This window comes from Ascaphus truei, chromosome 5, assembly GCF_040206685.1.
Source record: "Ascaphus truei isolate aAscTru1 chromosome 5, aAscTru1.hap1, whole genome shotgun sequence".
Taxonomy (NCBI): Eukaryota; Metazoa; Chordata; class Amphibia; order Anura; family Ascaphidae; genus Ascaphus; species Ascaphus truei.
Genome location: NC_134487.1, coordinates 290,586,104 through 290,598,676, shown reverse-complemented (window position 1 = coordinate 290,598,676; position 12,573 = coordinate 290,586,104). Strand labels below are relative to the sequence as shown.

Genomic DNA, 12,573 nt, shown 5'->3' with positions numbered 1-12,573 from the left:
CTCCTTGCGAGACTCTCGTAGAATTTAGAAAAGAATAGAGAAGAGCAGAGAAAAGAAGAGAAAGAAAGGGAGGGGGGGGGAGAGAAGCCCATTTATCTAGTTTCTCTGTAGTTATGTCTATGTGTTCCTAATTGCCCGGCCAAATTTCCCAGATTTTGTGAAATTTGTCAAGTTTTTGGCTCAATTGCGCTGAAAGGAGCTCCATCATTTTTATTTCCCTTAGTCTCCGTAACACCGTCTGTCTAGAGGGCGCGTTCACCTTTTTCCAGGCCGCTGCAATAGCACAGCGGGCTGCCGTAAACACGTGAATTGTCATTTTACTTTCCGCCGTTTCCAGATCTTCGATTGGTTTGGCCAGCACCATGGTCAGCGGTTCCACCTCCACCTCCACCCCCAGGTACTCTCGGATCAATGTTTGAATCATGACCCAGAATACCTGAATTTTTGGACAATTCCACCAAATATGAGCCATATCTCCTTTTTGCCCGCATCCCCTCCAGCACAAATCCGGGGACCCGGGGAAAATCTGGCTCAGCCTGCTTGGGGTTAGGTACCAATGAAACAAAATTTTATAAATATTCTCCTTAATAGTGGAGCACCCTATAATTTTAACGATGAAGAACTTTCTTGTGATCTATTAAACGGTATCACAACCTACCACAATGGGCTGTACATGTATGCTCCTCCCTTCTTCTCTCTTTCCCAGTGAAAAAAAGGCTCTTCAACATTTTGATCATGGAGTCTGTATTGGGCTTTCCCGCAAAATATCTGCTACAAAAAAAATAAATATGAAAACATTTAACCTCACTGTAACACAGATCAGTGCTAAGAATGGAAATAGATTCATAATTATATATACTCATACAGGTCTTGCATAATGCTGTATAAAAAATAATTTGCAAATACAATCCCAGCACTTTTTGGTGTCTGAAGCAGCAGGTAGATAAGGAACTCACTTCATGAAACCGTGATACAGAAATAAGGGACTTGGGTCCCTATTCAATATGCTGTGATGAATTTGCTTCCCCCTGCTTGAGAAGGTGTTATTCCCATTCATTTGAATGGAGCTGCACGGTTCCTAAAATCTGGGAAGTTATCTTCACAATGTATTGAATAAGGGCCTTATGGAGAAAGGAAGATCAAGTGACCCACGCAAAGTACCAACAAACTTACCATGGGACTAAGACTGGATTCTCTTACTCAAAGACAGCCACTAATTGAGCCACCTGTGCTGAAGCAGGGATATCCTGAAATCCTGGCCTGTTGGTGGCCCTTGAGGACTGGAGTTGGCCATCCCCTGCTGTATGACCTATTCAAGTAAATGGGCTGGAAGGCAGCTTAGTAAATATGGGCCGTGGTGACTGCTCCGGTATCTTCTGCCCAGCACCGGATTCAGTGCTTGTTATTTTTCTCTGTCTCCCAGGCTGGAGCTGTACAGAAAAGTGCCAAATCTCCGCATCCTTGCCTGTGGCGGTGATGGAACGGTAGGTGTCCGCGCACCGTAGCTCCCTCTCCTTGTCTTCCTGTTTATAACATTCGCATGTGATGGATTTCCCATGAGCTGCTCTTGAAGCTAATTTTTGATGCTCTTATCTTTCTAGAAGGGTATATTTAGTTTATTTTAATCCTTTTAAAAGTTTGGTTTGTCTCTAACCTACTGATTTCCACCAACTCGTCAATCCCATGTGTCCACCTTATTTTATATCTCTATTTGTCTCTCCGTGTTTTTTTAAAATGTTTTTCCATTTCTCCCCATTTTCATTTCACACCCTTTCTCCTTTTCACCCCATCGCTGCCTTTTCATCACACAACTATCTCCTATCCCGTTTTTCCATTGCTGTCTCTGCTCTAAATGTTGTCCCCCATATCTCCACCTCTGTACATTTTATATGTCCTTATCTTTCCCCATCTCTCCTCTGAATACTTTCTCTCCATCGCTCCCTCAATACCCCTATCCTCTCTCTATCTTTTCCCATCTATATCTTTCCCTCCCCGACCTCACTACCCATTGATTTCCCAATAAGGTGGGCTGGATCCTCTCGGTCTTGGATGAGTTGCAGGTCAACCCTCAGCCACCTGTTGCCGTCCTACCTCTGGGCACTGGGAATGATCTTGCTCGCACCCTCAACTGGGGAGGGGTAAGTGGTTCATCGTGTTAAGTCAGCATATTTTACATTGGATTATGGTCGGTTAAGAGAGTTAGAATGAGATCAAGACAAATGAGATCCCAAACAGACAGTGACCATATGCAAGTTGCTTTATCTCTTTGTGTGTCCAGTATGACAGCTGTTATGGAGTATCTCCCAATTCCTGTCTTCAAAGAGCACAAAAGAACAGAGCTTAAGCCTGTCTGTCATCCTTCAATAGAAATAATTTGCAGATGGGTTGGTTGTTACAAAAACTTGGGCTGAAAAAGTTGTAGAGCACAGCAATAATGAGGTGAGGGCTGGATGCCAAAACAAAATATTATTAAATAGGCACAAAGGCAAAGCATGAACGTAAAAAGTATCTAACGCGTTTCGCTCTGTCGGAACCGCTTTATCAAAGAGTTGCCCGGCAGGCTGGAGCTAGTAGTGTATGAAGCGGTAGGAAGTAATCGTGTCAAGGTTCTTTTCAAGCAAATAAAAGGTGAATAGACCTCATTGATACTGTATGAAAATGAGATCTTTTTATCCTTGGCTGATGCTCTGCTTTGTCTACTAGAGGGACAAAAGCAATGGGTTCCTCAGCAGTGCAGGGTTTCATAGCATAGAGGTGGTCAGCAACGTTTTATTTCTGGAGGAGCCTGAAAATGAATTTCCTTTATCACCCCATTGGTGCATCAGTTTTTAAAGCCCTTTTCTAACGAGCGGTACCCGTGGGTTACTGAACGCCCCATCTAGGATAAGTAAGACACAGGTTTCATCTTTAAACGGATAAGAAGTAACGAGTGACACACTGTGCTCATTTGCATGTCATTACCCAGAATCCCTGGCTGCAGTGATGCTAAGCGATAATGGGCAAAGGCAGGGTTGCAGACCGGTCTGAGACATGCGAATGTGCTCACAAGTGGTATTTTTTATTTACTGATACCATCATATGGTATCAAATGAGGATCGCCCCACTTCTCACAGTTTCGAATAGAGCATATAAACCACATTAATGTTTTCATAAGTGGGTGGAAATACGACTAGAGAACACTAGATGTCACCCTAGCACTGCACACCTTCTGCGTGATCGCATGGTTAGATACAGTAGCACATATTGGCTGCATTATCATTAAACCATTAAATGTAACTAGAAACTCCAGAAGGGAGAATCACTTAAGCAGGTGAGCTGAGCATATATTGGTTTCTATGTAGTGCTGTCAGTGATTATACTGACTCCAGTTCACCTGTGTGATAATGATGTGTTTTGTATTCCCATTTGCTGGTCTTTAGGGCATTTCAGAGCGAGACCTGCAGAAGGAGCGGGCCCTGAAACCCTCTCACACTCTCATTTCTTTCTGCCCTCATCAGGGATACACAGATGAACCCGTTTCCAAGATCCTCTGCCACGTGGAAGACGGCTCCATTGTGCAGCTGGACCGCTGGAACCTGCAGGTGGAACGGAATCCTGACCTACTCCACGAGGAGCTGGATGATGGGACACATAAGGTCAGAGGTCAGACGCTCTGCCGGCGTATCTGGGGGGGGGGGGGGTATAAGTTGAAGTAGCCCTATTGGTATTGGAGAAAAAGGTGCATGCTATTGTAGATAACTGCACCTTGTTGCGTTGTAGGCCCCTCTGGCATGTAAGTGGTTAAAAGAACCAGTCCCACTCAGAAACATATACTGGATTTTTTATAGGATGAAAGCACTCTGGTGAGTAGCACCTTGTATAATATCTTAACCCTTTCACTAACCGCGGGGCTTGCAACGCATTGCTTTCTGAAACCTGCTTTAAAAACATCTTTACAAATCTGAACCCCAAACTATAACCTGAGAGGGGTTGAATGATTTGGCGATATGCGAGTGCGAATATTTGCGGACTTTAAAAAAATTTAAATGACATTTGTCTACCTTTTTAATTTGAATATATGCAATACCGCCCCCCGGACTCTCTCCGTGCATTCGGATCGCCCAGAACTCCACAACCCGGCATGTGCATTTTGCTCAGAAGGAGAGAGAGCAAGACAATCCTTACAGTCCCAAGTCCTATATATATCTGCTCAGACACACCTTCTAACAACACGTGGAGAGGCACATGTGCACAAAAAATGGGCACCCCCCGAGATACATAGGGAATATGTTGATAGGAGTCATTAGCATATTTCCCAGGTGTCTCAGGGGTACCTTGTGCACAGGTATCTCTCCATGTGTTGTTTGAGGGGATAGCGCTTGGGATCCTATGAATAGCCTCTCCGCCTGAGCATTCGCCCAACTCTAACCCACAGAAGGCAGCAGCAAATGTCATAGAATATGCAGGACGTCTTGCTTCTGTTAACCCATTAAGTGCCCCAGGATGTAGTCACTATGTCATGGGGATTGGCACTTCCGGGGGCCCCCATAACGTAGTGACTACATTATCCTCAAAGGGTCCATGTTTTCCGGGTGCGATCGGGTCTCGTGTTTCCATGGAACCCAGTGAAGAAATAAAGGAGGAGGACCCCCCCCCCTCTTCCGTTTCCCTGAAAAAGGCAACTCAAAGGGTTAAGGGCTAACAAGAATCCTGCAGTGATGGCCAAATTGCACTGAAATGGGCCCGAGTTATATGGCATTCACAGTGGGGGTTGTACTTAAGAGGCCTTATAAAAAAACCATGTTCCAGCAATGTTTGGCCAATTGAAAACTGCTGGTGGTTCTGACAGTAAAGGGTTAAAAAGAAAAAGTTAAAAATCAAGAGGACCCATATTTGGAGGACTAAGCAGAGGGGCAATGGGTGTACAACAACGGGCAGGGAACACGAGAAGAGTAGGAAAGTATATGAGCAAAAGGCTACCGTAAAGCTGCCTCCAGTCTTGGGGAATGTGAAGCATATTGACGGGGCTACACATGTATCATGTGGTTTTCTTTACTTAGTGTATTTGTAGCGTTCAAAAATATGTAGAAGTAAAGGCTGAAAATTCTTCCCCATAAGAATAAAAAAAGAGAAGCAGGGGCCAGGTCTTCTCATGAGACGAGGTCAAGAATTAGTGTCATCGTGCTGCTGCCTTTTGGGGGGTTACCTTGATGTGGTGGCAGGCTTAATATGTGATGGTACCACTTTATTAAACTAATCCTATTGAATGACAGTGTTTATTGTGTGTGTTTGTGTGTGACATAGAATAAAGAGATAAGATATGGTTACTTATATTTGGGTGATAGGCTTTTTGTTCTGCATTATATATATATATATATATATATATATATATATATATATATATATATATATATATATATATATGGGACTTATGCACTTTACCTCTAAAGTGAGGACCAGATCCACAAAGCTCCGTTAGGTTTGGGTTCATACCGTGACGCCAGCAACTAAATCGTTAACGGGCGCTATTTTCCCTGAAAACGCATATCTTAAAAGCTAATCATATGCAAAAACAACGGCCAATGTGTATCTGATTAGTATAGGCTTAAAGTCGCGTTATTGTAACGCAGCGTTTCGTTGGTTTCCAATAATGCGATGTTCGGTGTGTCTTGGCGTTACCCCGATCCAGACACGGTATTATGGCCTTTTCGGTGGTCCTCATTCTCCGCCACCATTACCACCACAACCTAATTGCCCCTTTTCAGGGTCGGCGGTCGTGTTAGCGGGACCTTCGTGGATAGGCGCATTTGGGAGGAGGGAGCTCCTGTTTTGCATAATAATTATCACTAACGGTCGGCATAGTTACCGCAATGCTGTTTCCGGAAGAAAACATGACTTAACGTTGCGTTATTGGCCTTTAAAGCAGGAGAACACCTTTCATTATATTTTTTTTTCTTGTTATAGGATTGAAGCGGGGATCCCCGTAGGTTAACACCATTAATTTCTGATCTGGGGACCCCCTGCTTCCCAAGATACTTCAATCCGTAGGGGGTGCCGGTATCTCTGGAGTTTCAATGACCAGGTCACGCGGGCCAAGAGGAAGCCGCAGGGGATGACGTCACATGACGGACATTTGAAGCCGCCATTTTGTTAGCCACAAGTGTTCCTTGGCGGCAGAGATACTGGCACCGTTACAGAGGTAAGTATCTCTGGAAGCAGGGGGTCCCCAGAGCTGAAATGAGTAGGGTTCAGCTCCAGGCAGTCCATACTTCAACCCTAGAACAAAAAACAAATACACCAAAAAAATATGTAGTGCGAGGTTTTATGCTGCTTTAAAGATGCACATTAAGGCATAATGTGATCACTAAAGGGAGCTCTGTGGATCTGGGTGTGTGCGTGTTTAACCCTCTCACTGCCAGAGGGCCCAGCAAAGCATGCAGTGCCACCCCCCTCTGATAGTGAAGTGTTTCTTGGTACATCCTGTCTCAGCACTTGACAAAAGACTTCTGATTCCTCGCAGCTTCCACTCAACGTGTTCAATAACTACTTCAGCCTCGGGTTTGACGCACATGTTACTCTGGAGTTCCACGAGTCTCGAGGTGAGCTTGGGCGCGAGGGAATGGATGAGAGCTGCACGCCGAGCGCCTGGCGTGTATCCCCCACATGTGTTCACCTGGTGAGGCGGCTCTGTGTATCCAGCTGCCTGGCAACCTTTCAGTGATTCCCTAATGTCTGCGACCACACATATGTCTGTATCCGATGTCACACGTTTGATTCTTGATTCTAAGGCAGGAGTGGCCGACTTCAGTCCTCAAGGGCCACCACAAGGTCAGGTTTTCAGGATATCCCTGCTTCAGCACAGGTGGCTCAATCAGTGGCTCAGTCTTCGACTGAGCCACTGATTGAGCCACCTGTGCTGAAGCAGATATATCCCTTCAACCCACCAACTCCAGTCCTATTGGTGGCCCTTGGGGACTGGAGTTGGCCACCCCTGGGCTAAACCATCCAACGAAGCAGGCCAGCCCGATCGCCCCACAAGTGGAGCGCCCTCTGCTTCCAAATCTGCCAGTGGCAGTCAGGTGATCATTGTGGGAGCGATTGCACGACCGCTCCCGGGGCGCTCGGGCACTGTAAGGGTTAATACTTTGACTTCCATTCCATTGTCTAATTGTCTTTGTTATAAGTAACCAATGGAAATCTGCTTCTCCGTTTGCTACATTGTGTCTAATGGAGTGAAACACAAGCGTCTCCCAAGTCCATACTATATAGGAAATCGTTCCCTTACGCTCCATTACACACAGTAAAGAGGCTGACTCTATGTCACCGCATTATAACATTTCATGCAAATTCGGGAGATTTGCAGGCGTACGCAGCGGATTGCAGAAGTGCTCCGAATTCGATACATCATTCGCCACCTCACTAACTCCCCCAATCACAGGCTGATGCACATGGACAATAAAGGTGCAAATACGTTGTCGTCCTGATGATGGGACGCGTGACGAGGGAGGCATATTACTGACTGCATATGAACGTACTATTTGTATACAGTATATTCCCTACAGCTCCTCGCTCACATGATCACGTTTTAGGTCTGTGTCTGTGCACGTGTATGATCCGGTTGGTAGACTTCGGGATGTGGGTGAGGTCAATTGAAGCTGACCGAAAATATTTGGGGGTCATGTATCAAAGCAGCACTGCAACTCACCGCCGGGCAGGTTGGAGCTGTACAATTCACTGCACTTCGCCGGCCCGGCTCTCCTAGTCCCACTGGATCGGCAATCACAGGACTAGGAGCGCCGTACGGGCTAACTAAAGCGAATTGTACATCAGCAGTAAGTTTTAGTGGCGGCAGACCAAAGGTCCGACACCGTGATAAATAGGCCTTTGTCCAATTACTCACCATGTGTTGTGCTGAAATGTACTTTTAAATCACAAGCTGACGCACAAGAAGAGGCAAAACACCCGGACACGTTCGGCTGAACAGTCGTTGAGTGGTAAGAACACTGACTGACTGAGCCTGGTTAATACCCGAGGCCAAGATTTACTAATGCCGATATTGCTGCGCAAACAATTAGAATTTTAAAATATTGTAATCAAAGCAATTTTTGGGGGCAATTCTGCCGTATACCAAAAATTTACATATTCACAAGTGTGGGGCAACATTTAATCTAATTTGCATGGGCTTACAGTAACTCTGCGTTGAATAACGCTAGCGATACAAATGAACTCATAGAAATGTGCGTTAATTAGCGCCAGTGATACAATGCTCTGTGTGGGGCGGGGATGGGAGGGGGTGAGAGGAGAGGAGAGGGGACGGGGGTGGGACGGGGAGAGGGGGCAGGGGGTGAGAGGAGAGGGGACGGGGAGAGGGGGCAGGGGGTGGGAGGGGGTGAGGGGAGGTGAGGGGAGGTGAGGGGAGAGGGGGCAGGGGATGGGAGGGGGTGAGAGGAGAGGGGACGGGGGATGGGACGGGGAGAGGGGGCAGGGGGTGAGGGGAGAGGGGGCAGGGGATGGGAGGGGGTGAGGGGAGAGGTGGCAGGGGATGGGGGGGGTAAGGCGGCAGGGGATGGGAGGGGGTGAGGAGGCAGGGGATGGGAGGGGGTGAGAAGAGAGGAGGCAGGTGTGAGATATAATAATTTGCTACCATAGGCTTAGGTCAGGAGTGTGCAAAGCGGGGGGCGCGGGGGTTACAAAGGCCCTGCACGCTTCCCGAAGGCATTTAAATGAAATGCCGGGGAAGCGGTGAAGGCCTCTGTAACTATCTCTTACCGTGGTTCAGACGTCTTCTGGTGACGTGTCACCATGGCAACGTGGTGTCATGTGACGTCTTGTTTCTATGGCAACATGACGTCATGATGCCAGAACGTCAGGGCCATGGTTGGGGAGGGGAGGGGGAGGAGGGGGAGGGAGCACGAGGAGAGGGGGACAGCCGGCAGGGGGGTGCAAGGGGAAAGGTTGCACTCCCCTGGGTTAGGTAATAGGCCTCTTTAACAAATCCGTATGCCAGAAAATGATTTAACTCCTTCAGGCACCAGTGGGGTTAACATACAACATACATAAACCCTACAAATAGAACACAAAAAGCATAACATCCATATGGGCACCTTTTAAACCTCTACTAGTCTAAGTGGCCAACTAGTCTTGTGTTGACCATGACTAGCTAGCCACCTGGGTTTCCAAGGGGTTAATATATTGATACGTTCAACATTGTTACTACAGCTCAACCCCCTTATAACGCTGTGCTTGGGGTCCAAAGAATCACATCGCACTATAAGCGGATCGTGTTGGAAATAATGTACAATTGTATGCATTGTACAATAAAGTATTTAACACACCAATAATCGTGTTGTAAAGTATTCAGGAATACGAAAATTGGGAGCCGCGCTTGCATCGCGTTATAAGCGGATTCTCGTTGTAACGGGGTTGAGTTGTATTATTTATTTGTATCACCCATTCTTTGTTAATTAGTCTTATCTTGCCTATGTATAGAGCGGCCATTATATACATAGGCAAGTTCAGGTAGGTGATAATAAGGGACGATCTTTTTGGGCGCTAGCCCAATATAATCTCCAGTTATCAGAGTTTAGTAAGTAGCTTGTGAACATGTCATTCCTCATTTACATACATTTGCTGTACTGTCGTGCAATTACATACAGTCTTGCATATGTAATTAGATGATGCATACTAATTTTCATGCCAATTAGCGACCCTTACACTAAAGGTAGCCCCCACTTATCGTTGCCATTAAAATGAAAGTTAATTCTGCGTTATTTAAGCTTTAAACCTTTTGTAAATGCAACAGTAAAAATAACTCCTTCTTTTAAACAACGCATGCACAGCGATATCAATATGTGCAGTTAGTAAATCTAGGCTGACGTCTCAGGGCCTGGTGACCCTGGGAAAGGCACTTTATGTTCTTGGGCCTCAGGCACCAAAATTGGATGGTTAGCTCTTCAGAACAGGGGCTGATTGTGCCTACAAAATTATCTGTGCACTCTCAGCGCGGTGTAATAGAAAACACTTGTTTTGTTTTTAATTCTAAAAGATGCCGGATGTGTCATATTAACAGAAGCTCTGAGTACTGGGATTGCTTTTAAGTATACTTCCTTTTTCCTACAGAAGCAAATCCGGAGAAATTCAACAGCCGCTTTCGTAATAAGATGTTCTATGCAGGGGTAAGTCTGCCATCACTTGCATGAGATACAGGTGGGTCAGTTCAGACGGGACACCTTCCGGATTCCACTGGACATGATCAGTCTTGGAGGGTCCAGACAGTTGTGTGGCAGTAAACACAGGGCATTTGCCAGTCTGTTTGTAGATTATGAGCCTGGAATTGATTTTGAAGGGATCCCCATGTCCATTCACTCTGTACACTTCCTCCTTACTCTTTCTATTCTACATCTCTTGTTATCATTTTCTTTGTCATCCCAGCCTGTTCTCCTGGCTCTTCCTAACTTCGCCTGTGTCCTCTGGGTTTTTTTGCAGGCCGCATTCTCTGACTTTTTGCAAAGAAGCTCCAGAGATTTATCCAAACACGTGAAGGTTGTGGTGAGTGCCGGTTATTTTATCATTAGAGAATAGGAATCACCAGCAGAAGGGACAGGGGGTTGGTGGGTTATCGTCTTATTATTATTAGTAGTAATAGTAGTATTATGGTAAACAGCCCGATCTCTCATTCTGTGCTGTACATGGGCGTAATTTGGGGGAAATACTGTTTCCCTTGAAACCCCCTTCAGAGACGGTTACTTAAACATTTGGATTTGAGCATCTTGCTGTCCACATAGTTACATAGTTACACAGTTACATAGAAGATGAGATTGAAAAAAGAGGTGTCCATCAAGTTCAAAAGATGCTACATTTGGCCACTGATACTTATCCTATATTTGTACTTACAGTATATTGATCAGGAGGCACACAATATAAAGGTGTCTTGTGACGTGTTGGAGCCACCTGTATCAGTGAGGGATTTGGGAAGTGGTTTTAGGAAGACTTAGATGAGAGTTATTTGGATCAGTAATATAAGCAGCTCTATGAATGTAGAAGTTCCTAATCCGCACTGTTTTGCTTTTTTTAATTCTTGTTGATTTAAACGCCGAGTTTGTGTTGGCCTCTCCGCACAAGAGATCAGTAGCACATGTAATAAAGGGGATTAGCAACGTTCTTACATTTGACATTAATGGATTAGGGGTTGGAGGGGGTGGGAGGAGGGAAATGGTTCCATATCCTGCCATTTATTATGCATGTGTTCCCGGGGTAAGTTCACCAACTGCGCCCAATTTTTGACTGAGCAACTGATTGAGCCACCTATGCTGAAGCAGGGACTGATTGAGCCACCTGGGCTGAAGCAGGGACTGGTTGTGCCACCTGTGCTGAAGCTGGGATATCCTTAAAACCTGGCCTGTTGGGGGGTGGGCTGGCTTGAGGACTGGAGTGAGAGCCTCTGGACTACAGCGTGAATACCACATTTTGCAAAAGACGGATCATGTCAATGGCGATTTCCAAGTCGACCAAAAATACATAGAAACATTTTTTTGCTGCTGCTTTCGGTACCGATTCACCCTTTATTGAATGGCGGTGTCATTACGCAATGTTTTTGTAAACATGTTTTTCCAGCGCTGCCTCTGCGGAGTGTACTGAAGTATACTGAATAGATCCCTTTTTCTTTGTGTTGTAGTGTGACGGCACCGACCTAACCCCCAAGATCCAGGAACTGAAGTTTCAGTGCATCGTGTTCCTTAACATCCCCAGGTAGGTGCTGAGTTTCAGATGTCATTGGAACTTACCAGAACACCCTCCTACTGTCTCCGTACGTTCTTCCTACTTACCAATTAGATTGTAAACTCTTCGGGGCAGGGACTCCTTTTCCTAAGTGTCACTTTTATGTCTGAAGCGCTTATTCCCATGATCTGTTATTTGTACTATTTGTTATTTATATGATTGTCACGTTTATTACTGCTGTGAAGCGCTGTGTACATTAATGGTGCTATATAAATAAAGACATACATAGATTGTGGACAAAATAAACCTCATGAGCATAGGGCTAATATTTTATTTTTTGTGTATTGCATTTTCTTTAACAGGCTATATGAAATCCCCTAAATGCTCTTTCTCATTTGGAGAAATATTGATATTGGTGGTAAACTTTGTAACTAAGCCCTTGATCACTACAGCTTTGTAATCTTTATAGTGTTCTGAGCTTAGTGAGGTCAGAGTCCCTGGCTGTCCCCAGATGTAAGCAGTGTGCACTGTAACAGTCAGGGCTCTTTAACTGGTGACCTTAAAGCAGCAATAATACATCACCCCCTTTGTTTCTTTTCCTATTTCTATATGTAAAGCGTGTGACCATGTATAATTCTACATTCTTACCTAAGCTGGCAATCGTTTGGTGCCCCTGTTATAAATCTGTACAAATCTTGATTGTGTGACTAACATAATGGCCGCCTTTCAGTTTCAATCAATCCTTCAGTCAGTGTAACTCAGCAGCTACAATCTAGCTGTATATTACTAAAGTAACATTATCTATTGTTACAGTTTACAGCTCAAACTGCTGGGAACATTGGCAAGAAATAAATCACAAAGAGGAAAATGTTGCAA

The 12,573-nt window shown here is 45.2% G+C and overlaps 1 protein-coding gene across 13 annotated transcripts in view; it reads left to right on the top strand.

Moving 5' to 3' along the window:
• DGKI (diacylglycerol kinase iota) overlaps positions 1-12,573 on the top strand; it is a 265,197-nt gene that overhangs the window by 137,162 nt on the left and 115,462 nt on the right. For all 13 annotated transcript variants that reach the window (XM_075602606.1, XM_075602603.1, XM_075602602.1 and 10 more), the window contains exons 12-18: positions 1,424-1,484; positions 2,025-2,138; positions 3,498-3,635; positions 6,500-6,578; positions 10,099-10,154; positions 10,465-10,527; positions 11,654-11,727. In XM_075602606.1, coding sequence (XP_075458721.1) covers positions 1,424-1,484; positions 2,025-2,138; positions 3,498-3,635; positions 6,500-6,578; positions 10,099-10,154; positions 10,465-10,527; positions 11,654-11,727 — 585 coding nt within the window. The remainder of the gene's footprint in view (positions 1-1,423; positions 1,485-2,024; positions 2,139-3,497; positions 3,636-6,499; positions 6,579-10,098; positions 10,155-10,464; positions 10,528-11,653; positions 11,728-12,573) is intronic.